The sequence below is a fragment of the Mus caroli genome, unplaced genomic scaffold (assembly GCF_978045245.1).
Source record: "Mus caroli unplaced genomic scaffold, Mus_caroli_1 scaffold_2, whole genome shotgun sequence".
Lineage (NCBI taxonomy): Eukaryota > Metazoa > Chordata > Mammalia > Rodentia > Muridae > Mus > Mus caroli.
In genome coordinates, this window is record NW_028227257.1 from 3,602,139 (window position 1) to 3,621,180 (window position 19,042).

The 19,042-nt window shown below is 49.3% G+C and overlaps 1 protein-coding gene across 5 annotated transcripts in view; it reads right to left on the reverse strand.

Moving 5' to 3' along the window:
• Phactr3 (phosphatase and actin regulator 3) overlaps positions 1–19,042 on the reverse strand; it is a 219,832-nt gene that overhangs the window by 18,891 nt on the left and 181,899 nt on the right. For all 5 annotated transcript variants that reach the window (XM_021152545.3, XM_021152538.2, XM_029474384.2 and 2 more), the window contains exon 8: positions 15,654–15,807. In XM_021152545.3, the coding sequence (XP_021008204.2) occupies positions 15,654–15,807 (154 nt within the window). The remainder of the gene's footprint in view (positions 1–15,653; positions 15,808–19,042) is intronic.

The window sequence follows — 19,042 nt, forward strand, 5'->3', positions numbered from 1 at the left end:
TTCTGGTTTACTCTGTCTTCCATAACAATAACCCACAACCAGAGTGGCTAGTAAAGGGCAGAAACGCATGTCTCACGTCTCTGGAGTGTGGAACGTCTCAGCTTAGGAACCAGCGTGTGGGTTAGCAAACACACTCCCTCTGCTCACACACGCTGGGAAGGGCAGTCTCCCTGGGCCCCTTCCATAGGAAGCTGTGATGGGTCATTTTCACTGTTAGCTTGGTTGGATTTGGAATTACCCAGGAGACACACTGCTGGGTGTGTCTGTGAGGATGTTTCCAGAAACTTTAACTGAGATGGGAAGGCATGACCTGGAGTGGGTGGCACATCCCATGGGCTGTGGTCCTTCACTGAATAGAAATGAGAAGGTGAGATGACCACCAGCGTTCATCTCCCCCCTTCCTGACTGTGGCTGCAGTGTGACCAGCTGCCTCACACTCCTGCTACCATGGCTTCCCAGCAATGGAGGGCTGCACCTCTGCACTGTGAGCCATAGCAAGCCATTCCTTCTGTAAGTTGCTTTTTTTAGGTGTTACGTTTGTCACCCTAATTATCTTCCCAAAGCTGCACCCCAAACGGCATCTCACTGGGGGGGGGGGGGGTGGGGAGCATGTGAGTTTGGGGGCAAACATTCAGAAACAATGCTCACCAAGCTTGCCCCCACCTCAGGGCTTCTGGGCCCTGAATGTATTCCCTCTGTCCAGGAAACTGACTGGGATATTTGCAAGGCTCAGAATAAGGAAGCAGAGCATCATTGACTACTCCTGAAAATACAATTGGCTAGAGAATGGCCACCAGCAAGAGGCATCCTGTGGGTAACCACAAGAGAAGAGCGGATCTGGTCACATAGGTGTTTGAGCCCTTCCCAGGGGAAGGAACTCTGTCCCTCACTGTTAATCCTTACCCCCTTCTACAGTGCTGGCCAGCGTGTAGGAGGAGTGACCAGGACCCTGCCATTGTGCATGGTCTCACGCATAAGGGACACAGACAGCAAAAACTGTTACTTAGTCCTACAGAGACGCCTGCAGAGTCCAGTGAGTGGCCCTGGCCACATGAAACCATCATGGCACTGCAGAGAGACAGACAACAGTGATCTGGAGGAGAGATGTCAAGAATGGGGACAGGGTACCCCAACCGCAGCTGACAAGAATGGAGATGAGACCTTCTGCTAGTCCTGGTGAAAACATAGTTTTTCCTCACTTAGGGGAGAGATGGGGACATCAAATCATCACTGGTTGGACCAAAACATGGGCCCTGTAGGTATATTCTCCTGTAGTCATAATCCTCCACTGTCGAAAATGACAAATGTGACCAGGCAAGGTGTCACCCACCTATTATCCTAGAACTTAGAGGGCTGAGACAGAAGCATTAAGAGCTCAAGGCCACCCAAGGCTACATAGTGGGATTCTGTCTCAAAGAAGCTCACAGAATTTACACACCTGTTCTCATCACCAGACCCAATTCTAAGAACATGTTTTCCAAGTGTCTTGAATAATATTATACACATGCATATGCATTCTACACACACACACACACTATAGTGAAAATGTGGTGTGTAAAAAGCTGAAGCCTCTATGTTGGCCCTGGTGTGGAAGGCTTGACAGACAGACTTGAATAAACATAACAGCAACAAGTGAGCACTTAGCAGGCTCACACCATGCAAAGTAACCTGTCAGGGCTGGGGAGGTGGCTCAGCTGGAGGCACCTGAATACAACAAGGGCCTGAGTTCACATACTCAGAACCAAGCGGTGCTGGTCTAGTTACTATCCAGGTATCTGCTGGGAAGCAGGGGGAAAGATCCTTGGGGCTTGCTGACCAGCCTAACCTCACTGGTAAACTTCAGCCCAATCAGAGACTCAAAGGAAGTGGACATCCCTGGGGATGACACACAAGGTTGGCCTCCGGCTTTACATATGTGCATACATGTGGACACACCCACACCCCACCCTAACCACACACCCACAACGAAACCTGGGCGCCACTCAACCTTTGCCTCAATGCTGGCCTCTCCAGGATTAACTGTGGAGTCCTATCTGCCTTTGAACTACCTCCCATCTTGTCTCTCTGATGGTCAGAGTTGAACAAGTCAGAGATCTCAGCCTGACAAGATGGCCACCCCCAGTTACCCAACCAAATTCCCAAAGAATCAAGTGGCAGGGTCCAGTAGCTGCAATCTAGCCCACACCAGCTACCCCAGGGGGAAGTAGATTTTGAGCTTAGTGTGGAACCTCCAGTGAGCCAGACACAAAGAGGCAAAGGCCTCAAGCAGACAGACTCCTGAAGCAGGAGGGAGCCCACCCAGGCACACAGCTGCAGACTTGCCTGAGAGGCCAAGCTGTTCTCGGGTCTGCTCTCTCCTAGGTCCAGACCTGCACACCAACCCTGCCTACAGTGACCCTACAGCTCTGTTCTCGCCATCCACAGGTGGCATCTGCTGTTCCCAGCCCTGTGGTACCAGCTGTGCTTATTGCTGGAATTAGGTAATTTAATTAAGCTCTCTGTACACCGACTGCTTGACTTGCTCTGGTTAGTAAAGGAACATGTCTATGAAAGCCAAATGAAACATTCCAGAGCCAGAGCAGAATGCTTCCAAAGCTGCTGTGGGGTGAGTGTGCCTGGACGTAAGGACTGGATGTTGTAAATGCCTGTGGAGTCTGTGCTGCCTCTCTGGGTGTCTACTCTCTCATACCTCTTGTGGAAGGTGCATCTAGGTTCCTCCCATCAGAAGTTCCCACCTATCATACTGGGAGCAGAAGCGCTTCTGGGTGTGTGGCTGGACACAGCATCTGATGCTCGGACAGGCGTGTGTGATTTCGTGTCCTAAGAACCCCATGATAGAACCCCAGGGCTTGGAGCTGAGGAATGGGCTCTGAACTGCAGCCATGTGCAGCACAGAGGGCCACACAAGGGCACCCAGGAAGTCTCTGTGGATGAAATGAATTGCAGTGGTAATGAGGAAGGACTGTCTCAAAGGAGGGGAGGTACCATTGGTCTAATTGCCCAGGGCCCTTAGAGTTCCCTCATCCCTCCCACCCTAGCTTCTCCTAGATGCCCATATCCCGGGCAGCACATGAGGAACAGGGTGGGTATTTATAAAAGCCCAAGGGACTGTCTCTAACGCACAGGGCCACATCTGGGCTCTAGAACCAGATGTGGAGAAGCAGCATCTCCCTAAAGGATATGATGTTTCCCAACCACTGGTCTAGCTGTCTGTCCTTCCTTCTTCCTTGGTTCCTCTCACCTACTGCCATGACAGGTTTAGAGAACCTATAGGAGAAGACTCCAGCTTCCTACCTAGCCTCTCTTCTTAGATCAGTTCTAACGCTGACTTGGAAGTACTTGGGCAGTCTCCTTCCCGTGAGGGACAACTGGGAACAGAGGTGGAACAGGAGACAAGGCCGGGGGGGGGGTATGGTGGGACCAAGGCAGAAACCGAGCTGAGCTCACTTTGCTGGACACTGCTGATCTACAGGAAGCCCCAGTAACCATGCTTAGGGTTTGCTGGGATCAAAGGTCAGCCAAACTTCACTCCTGCACTTAACATAGAAAAAGAGTGCTGTTGATCAGGTCCTTCAAGGATGACCAACACTTGATACCAACTTCCCAACCACACCACTGTACAGGAGTGTCCCTGGCTAGAAGATCATCTGTAGTGTCCCTACCTGGCCCCACCAACTCCAAGAGCTCCTTCCCTCCAGGCAGGAGTGCGCACATGCTCCCTTACCTAGCTTCATTTATGTGCTTCACTTATGTGCTCTGCCCCTCCCAGGTAGGACTGGGAATCAAGAGGATCCACAGCCAGCATTGCCTGAGTACATTCTCCTCCATGAAGACACACCAGGAGTAAATAGGCTGAAGATGAGGGTGAGGCTGTTGCTGAGACAACGGTGATGAGGAGGAAGAGGGATGTGGTGAAATTGATAAGGAGGATATTGGAGAATATGTGGATAATGAGAACATAAGAATAGAGACGAAGATGAAGGCGATGACCAACCAAGATGCTCACTGGGTGGTAAAGGTTTGACAAAGATGGCAATGACTCCAATAACAATTCCAAATGATTGAGTATCCATGTGGCTTAGGTGTTGCTCTGAAGGTAGGGATCCAGATAGTGAGCCACAGACTTCTCTCTGCAGCAGCAGACATACTCTCAGGCCGACTGTGGGCGGGACACAAACATCCCAGACACAGCAGACACACAGCGTGATCCAGTCAAGATGGTACCAACCTTGGCTACATGGCAAGTCCAAAATAAGATAACATGGGGATTGCATCTCAAGAAAGCTGCTTAAACCGACAGACTCTAGATCTCATCCCTTCCAGCTTGTTTGTTTTCTTCCACGGGGATCTCCCTGAGTCCTGCCCACAGTCTGACCCACTTTACAGGGAGGGAAGTGGGTGCCTGCTATGGGACACTGTCCCTGATCAACTTCTGTTGTCTGAGCCCTACTCCCCACCACCACACTGAGATTCCCAGAAAACAAGAGTGGGATCTGAGGGAAGAGAGTCCCTCTGTCCCCTCCTCCATCAGGGAAGACAGTGAAGACTGCCAGTGTGGAGCAGGTCAGGTCACACATGGAGTCAGCCAGGCTCCAGTGTTTGCTGAGTAGATAGATGGTGCTCACTCCCGTAGACAGGATCATACTGCTCAAAACGAACACAGGCTGGGCATGACGGCTCACACCTGCATCCCAGCTCTCAAAAGATACAGACAGGAGGGTCACAAGTTCAAGGTCATCCTCAGTACGTTTGAGACTTGTCAGGTAGCCAAGGTCATCGGTACCACCTTAACTGGATCACTCTGTGTGTGTTGTGTCTGGGATGTTTGTGTCCATCCCCACAGTCAGCCTAAGGGTGTGTCCTCTGCTGCAGAGAGGAGTCTTGGGCTAAATGAGACTCCATCTTATAAAATAATGAAACGAAATAAGGAAACTCAGAAACAGAGGAAGGAACCAGCAAGGAGGGTAAAAGCAGAGAGTGTGGCGATGTGAATATGAACAAATGTATTACACATGTGTGTGACTGTAACAATAGTAGATGCAAATAAACTCACACACACACACACACACACACATACACGTCAACTCATAGCCATGGATGCCAGTGGGTGATCTCAGGCCCACTACAGTCCACATGTATGCTGTGGTGTCCTCACATTGTTTTTGAAAATTCAGACAGATTCTCAACAGAATTTAAATGAAGGATATTCCATATAATTTTTTCCAGGTTAAATAAGGAACTCCCAAAATTCAGTAATAATAAGCCCTATTTAGATTTTTTTCCTTCTAGGATAGAGAGCTGGGTCAGCAGTTAGAAGGGCTTAATTACTGTTCTTGCAGAAGACCCGAGTTCAGTTCCCAGAACTCACATGGAGTGGCTTACAGCACACACACACACACACACACACACACACACACACACCCCAGTTATGTTTGTTGGCCAAATATCCCTATTAGAGAAATGAGAAAGAACATCCCATTAGAGGCTTGAGGCACAGTTCTAGGTGTAGCTAGCTCTGAGACCATTTTACTAGGATAGAAAGTGTATCCTTTCCAACCTGGGTAACACCTCCACAACAGAACCCACCTCTAGAATTGTCTATGTGCACTGAAAAACCCAAGGGCTTTCGAATCCAAGACAAGCTTCTGAACACACCAGTCACAGTCACAGTCACATGTCAAATCAGTAAACCGGATGTTGTGCCTCGATGTACCTAAAAACTTGCCACACAGAGGAAGGTACTCATTCAACGCACATTCTGTTGAACTCAATTCTTGTCCATTCTGCCTGGTGCACCCTGAAAATCGATCCCTCTACCTACCAAGAAAAGTGCAAAAATCACTTGACCATCTGTTTCTGCCCAATCCATCTGCTCATCTGTTCATCCATTTGTCAATCCATCCATCCTTCCATCAGTTTATCCATTCACTTACATGTCTGTCCATCACTCTAAATATATAGCCACTTAATAACTTATCACCCACCTGCTTATTTTGGCAATGGTCTTTCCATCTATCCTCCTGTCTAACTATGTAATGACCCATCACCTACCCATCCTCTCAACCATTTTCCCATCCAGGTACCATGCAAATATCCAACTCATCTGTTGATCTTAGTTCCCAAGTATACACCTATACACTGGCTGTTTTTTGCATGTCAACTTGACACAAGCTGGAGTTATCACAGAGAAAGGAGCCTCCCTTGAGGAAATGCCTCCATGAGATCCAGCTGTAAGGTATCTTCTCAATTAGTATCAAGGGTGGGAGGGCCCATTGTGGGTGGTGCCATCCCTAGGCTGGTAGTCCTGGGTTCTACAAGCAAGCAAGCTGAGCAAGTCAGGGGAAGCAATCCAGTAAGGAACATCCCTTCATGGTCTCTGCATCAGCTCCTACTTCCTGGCCTTCTTGAGTTCCAGTCCTGACTTCCTTTGGTGATGAACAGCAGTATGGAAGTGTAAGCTGAATAAACCCTTCCCTCCCCCAGCTTGCTTCTTGGTCATGATGTTTGTGCAGGAATAGAAACCCTGACTAAGACAACACTCATTCATCAGGCAGGGCTTAGCTGGGAGCCTGTTTCTCCAGGCTCTGAGGACTAAGTGCTGAGAAAAGTTCTTTCAGCAGAGTCCACTTCACACATGGGAATCATGTAAGCTAGAAGAGAGCTGCATGGAAATCTTATTTGTCAGGGAACAGGGATGAGCCAGGATTGAGTGCTGCTTGGAGACAGAGGCTTAGGACTCCATAGGACTGGGCTCAACTCTTGTCTGTACCCAGCTGCTGACTGGCTATAAGCAATTCTTCTCAGGTTCTTGAATACAGCCAGGATGATGAGGCCTGTCACAGGGGAACTGAAGGCCACAGTGCACATCACAGCCTCCGTACAGACTGAGTGTACTGGTCTTACAGGACTCACGAGAGGTGAAGTTCCTCGAGGCACAGGAAACATCCTCCCTCTCAGGATGTGGAGCCCCTAGCAGATTCTCAAGCATATGGCTCTGACATGGAAGGTGCTTCTTGCAGCTTTGGGGCTACTGTGAACCGTTGAGAGTACTCCCTCTGCCTGACCAGAGTGTCTTCTCCCTGCTAATGATGGTGTCCAGCTCTCAAGCTGCTTGTCCAAGGGCTAGGGAATAATGAGCTCTGTATTCACCCACTTATTCACTGTTTGAAAGTCCCTCTGATACCCCAATCCTACCAGCAAATTCAAAGCCCAAGTGCATGGATATATTTCCACACACCAGGAAGTCATGTGTACCCCTCCAAGGAGTGCCTTGCATGCTGCAGTCTATGCTGGGGACAGTATGCCTTTCTTGCCAAAGTCTGAGCAGTAACAAGGACCCTAAGGAGCCCTTGGCACATCATCATGCCAATCTTGTGAGTCCCCAGCCTCTGACCCTGAACCAGTCCCTAACCCCACTTCCACCCCCAGAAGGACATCTCAGTCAGCCACCATTCCCTATTTTATCCAAACAGAAGTACATGGCTCCTCACATGGCAAACCCAAACTCTCTCCTCTCTCAGGAAGGACCCCCAATAGGACCCTGCAGGTTTCCAGGACAAAGAAACGTGCATTTCCTGGGGTTCTATTTTAAAAGGAAGCCACATATCACGGTTTCCAGGAGACAGACAGGGTTAGTAGCCTGAGCTGGTTCTGGTCCCTGCAGGAGCATGAACAGCCACCACTTGCTATCCATCACCAAAGTAATAATGCTAGACCAGAGTGAAGATGCCGGGAATCAAACCATCAACCATGTGAGGAAATGAGAAATCTAACAAAATGTCAAGCTGGCCTGGGGTACCCTGATCGCTGGCTCAGCTGCCTGCGTGGCTTCACTTTACTTGGCCAGAACTCGCCAAGCTGTGGTAAATGCCAGAGCCCCAACACACACCTAAGTTTTCCTGTCTCTTATATAGCCTTCCCCAAACCTCCCTCCCTTTCTCTACATTCTTCTCTGGCACAGGATACACTATGGCTCCAGGCCGGGCGATCTTCTCAGCACTGTTTCCAGTCTTCTGAGTTCTCACTGTGCAGCTATGGCCTCTGAACTGAATTACTCCCTCCCAGAGGGAGTCTCAGGAAACTTCTGAAACGGAAGCCATTCACAAGGCCCCTCCTGAGCATCCCACAGCAGCAGTGATGATGCTGAGGATGGAGGGAGGAGGAGAGAGGAGAGAGAAGAGAGAGACAGAGGGACAGAGGGAGAGACAGAGACAGTGCGGCAAGGACACACACACACACACACACACACACCTCCTCCCAGTAGCAGGGTCTGTTAGGACCCTTTGGGTAACCAGCCATGTTTCTTAGGCCTTTCTTCACAAGGATGCGCCATTTTTAAGTACTTACCTAGAATACCAAGGACTCACCAGTAGACAAAGTGAACAGAATCCAGCTAGCATGCTCAGACTGAGAATGTCACAGGGCGCTGGGACAAGGTGATGGAGGGAGACAGAGTGGGGTCGTGTCAACTGGGGTGTGGAGGGACAGTCAAAAGAGGTCTCTCTGGTCAGTGATATTTAGCTGATCGCAAACCGGCATGTGCACGCCTGGAGCCTCAGTAAGCTGTCAACCATGACATTCTCTTAGCAGTGACACTTGAGCAGGGCAAGCACAGGCTTCCATGTCCCTGGGTCACTACAGCTTCATCCTCCTGCTCTCCAGTCCATCACTTGACCATATCCCTTTCTGTTCATTAAAACCCAGCTTGAGCATCATACCTGTCCCTGATACCCACTGCAACTCTTTTGGGGGCTGGTCCTTACCCTTGGGGCCTTCTGCAGGCAGCTGCTCCATCTGGCCTGTGGAATGCAGTGACTTACCCATACCTTTGGCAGCATATCTACTCATGCAGCCCCTAGCACCCATCAGCTGCACACTGCATGAACTTGGATGTTCTATAGTTGGGTGTATACCATGACAGACATTCAAATGCAAGGACATTTTAAACTGTTGGGCAACCTGGGTCCACTCTCCTGTACCTACACCTCCTCACTGTAAGCAATGCAGAGCAACATGTATCAGCCTCCTGAAGGAGAGCAGTGCTGTGTGGGTGGCACTCAGAGTCAACATAGAAAGGTCCTAAAGCAATATTGTTACCTTCGACTTGCACTCTTTCATCAGTGAGTGCCAAAACAGTGTTACAGGTGTGGAAACATGATTAAGAATGCGAGTATGATGCTCCAGCCCATGCAGCTTTGAGAGCAGAGTCATAGACTTGCAGACACTGATAGAATAAAATAGTGAGCAAGGATGTGATGTTACCAGCCTCATTAATACAGCCTGTATCAGACTATGGGTTTTAGACACAGGGCAGCATCAGCCATCTGAACACAGATATGTGCAGAGCACCTGAGGCCGGAGCATCAGTGGGGCTGCTCAGTCGTTAGGAGCTGGGCACTGGGATCAGAGGTCTGAGATGCTGTGAACACGGCCTCTGTTCCTTTCCTCCTCTAAGTGCCACCCAAACAGAGCATAAGAGGTGCTCCCCACGCAGGGCTGTGGTCAGAGCTCCCCACACTGTGCCAGCCTGTAAGAGGATTGCTATGGACACAGGTTCAGCTACAAAGCACCAGCAGTATCAAGACCCTGTCTGGACACAGATCATCCCCCACTAGGCCTAGTACAGACAGTGCCTCATGTCACAAACACCTGGGGGAGGCTGTCTCTAGTGTGTTCTGTCCCTGGGTCTTAATGTGCACTGAGGCGGAAGCACTGAGCCCAGCGGTTACACTGTGTCCTGCTTTTCCAGAGCATAAGGACAATTGTGGGATGTGAGGCCACTTATTTCCCAATAATGTCTTATTCCTATGGGACATTGAACTGGAAGGAACTTTGGAGAGATCAAATGAGAAGCCAGTGTGGCTGGGCTGTACATTCTATGCATCTGTAATACCCATGTCAATGCAAGGATGTCACATGGGAATACACAGTAGTGAGCAATGGGACGCAGGGGACAACTTGAAGTGAGAACTCTTCTCTCTTCAAGCCTGGATTTTGAGTCTCCCATCACCCCCAGCCACACTCACTGCCCCAGTTCAGTGCTAAGGGAGTGTCAACCTCTTGAGCTTGCTCTGAGACTTCTCCAAATAGGAGTCACTGCCAGTACCACCTGGTGTTGAACTCAGTACAACCCAAGAACCCAGAAAGGCTCAGAGACATTACTAGGTCAGCCCTGTGAATAGTAGAGTGGCCACAGCCCATGGAGCAAATTTAAAGTTGCTGATTCTGCCACCAACATCCCTTCATGTTCCTCAGAGACTAAAGGTGAATGGCTGCGACCATCTCTCCCTCCCACACCTCTTGCCTGTCTATTCTTAACTTCTGGGGTGTAGGTGACTTCACCTGACTTAACACAAACTGTCCTGGCTCTTTGCACCACTGACAGATAGTCATGCAGCTCAGTGGTGAGCCGGGAAAGTCGACAGCTTGGTCAGGCTGGGCACTGTTATTTAATCCCCTATTATAATTTATGTTCATACAGCACTGTTCAATTCACATTTAAGGATCTATTATGTAAGTGTCTTGTAAACTGGGCAGGAGAATCCCTTTGCTGTTATATAATGTTTAGGTTCGTAGTTCTCAGCGTGTATCATCCACAGATGCTTTTAAGGAAACCTGCCGCTATCTTCATCCATGATCTTGAGAGATCCACTACAGTATCAGACAATTAGTTTCTATTGTGCCTAATTCCTTCCCTTTTTTTCTTTTTTTTTTTTCTTTAAACATGTCTGGGTTTTGTTTTAAATATTGTCAACACTTATCATTGCCATTTTAAAACATTTTTACATCTTATACAAATAATCCATAAAAAGATAAAAATATAAACCTCGGTTATGTCCCCAAACCATCACTGTAGCCTTATCTAAACCGTGAGGTCCTCGTATTGGAAGGGAAAAGCACACTGGCATTTTTATCCAATCCGAAGACGCCACAGCACAGGTATCAATGGACATCTGGGGCAGGGCTGTAACAGAAAAGCCTTGTTCCAGAGGAGACCAGGGGGCAGAATGTTCAGCACACTGACAGCCCCATCACAAAGGACCAGGTGTTCCCGCTGAACATTTTTAAATATAGAAATAGACCTTGAAACTATACACTACTTTCTTAACAATAAAATGAAGAAAAAGCATACATCAGGTGCTTAAACACGCACACATTTAACACGACACAACACATTTGTCACGGGCAGCTGTGCACTCTGCTCTGAGTTTCTTGGTGGACGAAGCAATAAAGGTTAACGGATTAATTATAAAGTGTGCATTACCCTTCAAATAGCAACAGACTAAGCAGAAACATAGATCACTTTGATGCTAAAGCTCAGAGAATTGTCTCCCAGGGGTCTTAAGGAGGCCGTAACAGCATAAAGGACGGAAGACACTGGGGAGGGGGGCACTGTAAAGTACAGATCCTGGGGAGATGGCTTGTTGGGTAAAGCACTTGCTGGACAAGCATGAGCCTGAGTTTGGGTCCTCAAAGCCCACACAAAGCCAGACACGGGGCACATCAGCAGTAGCAGCACTGTAGTGAGATGGGAGGTAGAGACAGAAGAATCATTGGAAGCTCATAAGCCTACTAGCCTGGGGTAAACACACTCTCCCTTCTTCCTCCCTCCTCCCTCCTCCCTCTCCCTCTCCTCCCTGTCTCCTTTCTCTCCACCCTCCTCCTCTGTCTTCTCCTCCACTTCTCTCCTCCTCCTCCTCTCTCTCCCTCTCCCCGTTCCCCTCCCTTTCCCCCTCCCTCTCCCTCTCTCTCTGCCCCAGCTCAGAAGATGGGAGGAAAGGTCTGGAGATCTTCACATACTTCCTTCCCCTGGGAGTTAGATATGGAACCAGAAAGTATCAGAGGAACAATTACCCACCGTAATGAGGAACAATGTTCCCTGCCGTGTCATTCTGGAGACAGCACTGGGCTGACCCTGTGAAGGGATGAGAGGCTGCAGCCTCTGGGGACAACACTAAGCTGTTGAGCCTCAGAGTAACATTGTTTCACATCTCTTTCAGAAATGACAGATGCTGCTATTTAGTGTCTCCAACCCTCTTCTGCGCACATGTTGCTTCCATGGGAGCTGGGGGCAGTGTTGAGCTCATGCATGTTGACACAAACAGCCCTGGCTCTTCATATCTCTAACCAGCCACCTGATGCCACATGGCTTGGTGCTGTGTTCATTCTCCTCAAGTGAAAACTGAAGCTATGCGGAGTATGTACCCACCACAGGACACTTTTGCAAACCTTCAAGGAGACCACAAATGCACAGCACCAAATAAGCCACTGGACTGCAAAACGGACTCAAGCAACAGTTACCTTACGACGATGACTGTCTCCAAGGTGATGCCCACAGTACTTAAAGTGCCCATGGTGAACTGGGCTCACATCCATTCACTCTTACAGTTAGGGCAAGAGAGAAAGAGAGAGAGAGAGAGTGGGGAGGAAGAAGGAGGTGAGGGGAGGGAGGGAGGGAGATGAAGCAAAGATTCACTGAAGTTTGTTAGTAGTGTAACCTCTACCTATGCAGTGGATGTGCACACTCTAGATAGGACAAGCTTTTGAGCAATTAGAAGCAGCAGATAAGATTATTTCCAAAGCCCAGCATCCAAAAGCCCAAGAGCTTACATCGTGCCCAGCCTCCTTTGCAGCCTCAGCAGCCTCACATCATCCAGTGAGGTAGCAGTGCCCAGTTTCCCACCCTTGGGAGCATCACACAACCCCCCTGTTCAAATGCAGAGTTCAAGGTGAGCAAGCAGGAGAGGTGGCTGTTCTGTTCGGCGGTACCAGTGTGCCTGGCGCTGTTTTCCTTGAGACCCTGTGTTCTCTGTGGCCCAGTGGTGGCGGTCTGTTCTGGATCCAGCAGAACACAATGTACAGAGAGAAGCTGGGGATCACTTAACCGCTGTGCTAATGTGCTAAGTGCCAACCCCTGAAGGATGCTATTGAGCTTTAATCAGCTTCTCACTCAGCCCCAGAACAAAGGCCTCCTCCAGGGAGCCCAAACAAAAGGCTGTACAACCTATCACTCCAGAGATGCCTGTCCAGAGTCTTGGCCCAGGCAAACCATCAACCAACTGGTCTAGGGGCAAGGCTGTCATCTGCTCCACAGGGGGGCTCTAAGGGAACTTGTGTTAATAGCACCTGTAGCCTGTTTATTCAATCATGTTACATACTCTTCAGGAGGCCTGCTGGTGGCTTCTATGCCTGTGCCTATGACAAACAGCTCATAAGGATGCCTAGCCATGACAGTAGCAGTTCCCAGCCAGTTCCTCCTGCCAGGAATATGACCTTGTTCCTTTAAATGACCTGGAATCTTTTTAAAAAGCAACCAGCCCCACTATTTCCTCTTCACAAAGTAAGGGAGACCCCTGGCCACAACTGCGAAGGACGATTGCTATCTAAACCTACCTTTCTGAGGCCAAGCTCATTTCTGGATATCCCCACTCTAGGTGATTGCCACATCTCTAGGTGATATGGAGGAGAAATTTTACATTCCTTTAGCTGCACCCTGTCCTCCACCGTGGGTGTCAACAGCTTTGCACCAAGTATGTGTTTTGGCCCAGGCTTTGAGCACACCACACATGAAACCACAGAAGATGGCCCCAAGCAATGAGTAAGATAGGGAACTTCAGAATTCTCGGCAGGAGGCACTGTCTGAGAACTGCTGCTGCCCAGAACACCTCCCAGAAGGCTGGCTGGGTACTCCCTGACTGTCTGATTCCTACGCCCACTTTCCCTCCCACGGTACCCCAGTAAGACATCTCACCCTCTCCCTAAAGCACAATAAGTCAGAGGCAAATGTGCCTCTCAGTCTCCATGTAGGAGTAAGGACTACTTAGAGGGGAGCAGATAAACAACTCGGGTATCTCCTCAGTACTTGAAGGTGATAGCCAGCAGGTCCAGTGGCGCACACTTGTGACTCCAGCTGAAGAGACTGAATGGGAGGGTCTGGAGTACAAGATGATCCATCCTACAATCCTACAGTATGAAATCCTATCAATGGTGCCTTTGTATTTAATGTTCTGGGGGGGGGGGCTGTGGACACAAGGGGACACACAGCCCTTTTCAGGTTGTTCCCAGGACACAGCTCCAGGACTGTGAAACCAGGACTGTGCCCATTCACCCACATATATTTGGAGAGCAAGCTCAGTAACCCTGAAGGACGGGACAGGCAGTAACACATGACTCTACCCCTGCAGAGGGGACCCCAGCCTCATTGTGGATGCCCAGACCAGGCATACAGGGCATTGTGATGGGTGCAAGATGAGAATCACTTCACTCAGAGAAGCCATGGAACACACAGAAGGAAAAAAAATTAAATTTGGAAATAGCAAAAGAAAACGCTATGGAAACCCCAAACACTCTTGGGAATACCGTAGATGATGTGTTGCCATGGCAACCGGGGGCTGAATTATTCAGCAGCAGAATGTGGATGGTCCTGAGAAGGCACACAGGCAGAGGGCCAATTAGACCATTCCCACGAGGAAGACACAGAGACACCAGAAGCCACCTCTGATCTCCAGGGTAGACTCACAGCCTCCTGCTCTCTGTGTCTAATTCTGGGATCCTTTTCCATTTTCAGATGTAGTGACAGGAAACTGAGACGCTGATGTATTACACCATAGAGTCTAAAATTAGTTCCCAGTTCTGTGAGCGAAGGGGAATCCTGGTCCTGCAGCCTTTGTCTTCCATACCTCTTAGGCATTCGTAAACCAAGTAGCTCTGCAGCTTCCAGGTCCACCCTTTGCAGCTAAGGTGCTTGCAGGTGACCCACAGCCTCACCCTCTGAAGTCACACTCCTGCAGGTGCCCTGCAGCCCTGCCCTCTGCCAGTGACCCACAACCCCACACTCTAGGACCCACCCCAGTCAGTCCTACATTCTGAATGTGCGCTATAGCCCTGCCCCTTGTAGCTCCACCATCTATAAATGCTCTTTAGCCCTGCCCTCTGTGGTCCAACATGGGGCGGTTTCCCTCTGGTCTGACCCATGGCACAGACTGGTTGCTGGGTAACCATCACCTGGTGGAGCCCAGAGAGTACAGGAATCCACCACTTGTTCCCATAGGTCACAGCCAGACTTTGGGGCAGGAGAAGAGTCTGACCCCACTGTGACTGAATACAGAAGGATGCTAGTGAATCTCTCACCCTGTGGCACATAGCATGCGGTGCACATTCTACCCCACGAAGTGTGACACTGTATGTACACATTCATGTAAGCACAGCTTCTCCCAAAGGGCTCAGGGAATCTAGCAAAGCTGGACCCATATTCTTAGAGGGAGATAACTGGATGGGCTTTATGAGGGGCTGTCTGTAGCAAGCCCTATCACAGCAAAAACATGTCCTCAGCAGTGGGGCCAGACCCTCTCTTCTGTGACCCTCCCTTCTTCATACGTCTCCCGTGGCTTGTGCAGACCACTGGTTCACCAAGGGGTATTTTGGTGATATCTGGAGAAAGTTTTGATTGTCCCAGGGAACTTGACAGGCAGAGGTTTAGGGATGCTGCTGAGCCACAGGCACCTAGGCAGCCCCAATGTGTTCCCATGCAATGCCAAGGGCTGAGTGACCTGCTGCAGATCCCGCATCTACCTGTGAGCCCTGTGTGGCACTGGGGGAGGTGGATCCCAGAGGCTAGGATGAGCGTCCACATCGGTCTGCACCCGCTCACTTACTTGGACAGCTTCATCTCTATCTGCTGTCGGATCTCCTGTCTCTCCTCATCCGTCCTCCTGGGGAAGATGTTCCGGTCCTCCAGCTCCTGCTTGCTCGGCCGGTTCCTCAGCTTCACTGCCAGCAACTCCTTCTTGCATTTCCTCGGTAAAGTTCCTGTGAGACCCACCGGGATGAGAAACAGGTCTTAAAGAACTGGTTCCATGTAGCCTTCTGTAGATGGGGTCAGGAGTTAAATCCAGGGGCTCGGAGCTGAAACCGAACAACCCACACATGCTACCTGGGGCTGTTTCCAGAGGCTCAGGGGGCAGGGTGCATGATGCTACATTAGGCCTCCCCCGTCACATGCTCCACAGTGGGTATCATACATCCCAGGTGTCCAGGAACTAGATACCTCGGTGATCATGGCCCACATCCTCTTTCAACGCCATCTTTATGAATTACAGAGTGACTCTAGCTGCGGTGGCTGTGACTTTAGCCCCAGGAAGCAATGACTTCGCTCCAGTGCCTTCCACTTTCTAATCACATACATGTGCTTTCAGTACATACAGCACGCCACCCCAGAGGCTATCTGCCTACACCCTGCCCTGCCAGCTTTGCTTATACACGACAGCTCTCTGATCAGTAGGACACTGTTGGGTCAGGGTCTCCAATGGGATCTGGCACCCTGTCTTACTTCCCTTGACTGGCAGATGTTAACCACTTGGAGATTGATTCAATGACAGCCACTCTCCCCTGAGGGACATGTGGACACCAGAGTCAGTCATTCAAGAATGTTGCAAGTGAATGCACCACCAAGTTGACTCGGAGTCTGCCTGGCTCAGTTGCATCTTACCCTTTGGACATGTACTTGCTCACCATACACACCACATCACTTGAGAAATATGAAAGGGAAGGAAATCAGCCCCTGAGACAGAGCCTGCCCCCACTGTGCAGCAGAAACACAAAATAGGCCAATACACAGAATGTGGTCCCTGGAGAGGAATTTGGGAGATAAGACACAAGTCTGCTGAGGTCTGAATGTCTAACAGGAGTCATTCATCATGTGCCTTAGAGAGAAAGAAAAGGTTACTGTAAGTGGCTCAGGCGCTGAGTCTGCCTCACTGACTTTGCGAATGATGGCATCCTGGATTGGTTGGCTCACAGTCTGAAGAAGCCATACACACAACAGCTGCAGCTGGTGTTTTCTGAGAGATGTGGTAACTTAGTGAACTGGGGGAATTTCAAGGATCTTGGGAGGAATTCTGTATGAATGTTGGGGGCTGCCCCCTGGTGAGGGAAAGGCAGCCTTTCTCTGGGCACTATGGCATGCTGAACCAGAAGGGTCTACTGACTGTGTGACATTCTTACAGATGAATCTGGAAGACACTGTGAATGCCTCAGGGTCATCATTACAAGCCTGATTAAACTCACTCTTAACAGAGAAAGCCTCTCACTGGTACCTCTAGTCAGGAGTGGAAAGTTTCCCTGCATGAGATCTTTGTGAATTAAGTCTCATCGGTGTATTCCAAGTCTCCAGAACTGCCACAGGGCCACAGCAAGAACTTCTGATCTGTCTTCACTAAGCTCTAGTCTGGAGGCTCCCAGGGTCTGCTACTTAGCACTCAGGGGGCAATAGCAATGAAGGGAAGGTTCCAAAGGAGAGGCGTCTAGAGTAAAGATTTCTCTTGACAGGCTCGGTCCTGAGGAACATGGATCTGGAGAACAGAGGGTCTATTAGGGAGCGGAAGGTGAAGACTGAAAGTCAAGACAAGACTTCCTGTCCACACAGCTCCAAGGACTCAGGACCGTACTTACTCTTTCCTTGTCTTTGATCTTTGATCTAGAAACCTCACAACCCTTGCCCCAAAGAAATCAGACAAGCAACAGGGGACAGACAGGGCTCTTTCGTGTTCTATAGAACAGCTCTTGCAGCCTGTGCTGTAGGCAGGACTCTCATACACACTGCTGTGAGCTGACCTCTTACCCAGATGGTGCTTCAGGAAGAATCTGAGGCCCCAGGATTGTGAGAGGACAATAAGGAGAATAAGGGTAAGATGCAATGGGTAGAGAAACTGGCCAGAGGTACAGACGGCAAGGATGACCGACTGACAGCTGTAGCTGTCATTCAGTTTCCTAGCTGATGGTGGGAGCGGGAGGCAGACCTCTGCAATGTTAACACTCTGTCACCCAACTCTCAGAATGAATTATAGCTTACAGATTCAATTCTTGCTTCTGCTTCAGTTTCGCAGTGACAGGCAGCATAGACTCTGATATCCCAGCAACACAAGAAGACAAAAGGAGGCTTCTTTCAGTCTTATTTATAAATGTATGAAATTAAATATATGCTAGGTGTACAATGGGATAGGTAGAGGAGGCAGCTGTGGCTGGACCCCTGTTAATCATTTTCCAGATGTTTTCCTCTGTATCTATTCAAAATGTCAGAGCACATGTGTATCAGATACTTTTCTGTCAACTTGACACAAGCTACAATCATCAGAAGAAGGGAACCTCAACTGAGAAAATGCCTCTACAAGATCAGGCTGTAGGCAAGCCTGTAGGGCATTTTTTCAAGTAGAGGTTGATGGAGGAGGGCCCCGCCCATTGTGGGTGGGGCCACAGCTGGGCTGGTAGTCCTAGGTTCTAAAAGAAAGCAGCTGAGCAAGCCAGTAAGCAGCACCCCACCATAGCTTCTGCATCAGCTCCTGCCTCCAGGTTCCTGCCCTGCTTGAGTTCCTGCCCTGCTTGAGTTCCTGTCCTGACTTCTTTCCATGATGAACAGTGACTGACCTGGAAGTATAAGCCAAACCAATCCTTTCTCCCCAAGTTGCTTTTTTGGTCATGGCGTTTCATTGTAACAATAAAAACCCTAAAGGAGACAATGTGTCACTGAGACATGAAACATTTATGACATCACAAAGAAAAAAAGAGAAATACATTATAATGGAGATACATGAACACAGGCCCAATTTTGTACATAATCATAATGTCATCATAAATGATGGGTGAAAGCAGTGCAAGAATTGTTTTACTCACTCATGTTGGTTTTCTGAACTGGGGGCTTGTTCTGACATAAATACAGTCTCCTGTGTAAAGTCAATAAAGGTCCCAGGGCAAATGTGTCTGAGTGTTATTGAAAAAGATGCTGGGTAAAGTTTCTCTTCCATAAAACAAGGAAACCTGATTTCATTCACACACTTCCAGAACCACTTTTTTAAGGAATTAACATTTTCTTCAGTAAGAAGCAGCTATTCAAGAAACAGAGGCAGAAAGTCTGAATGCTGGGAAGGACCATGGGATGCTGGCTTCTTCCTCAGGTACTGGAGTGGTCCAGCTAGCGGCTGACCACAGCACAGGGAGGACCTCAGCATGGGACTGCACCTGGCCTTCCACTTTCTATGCATGATGCACC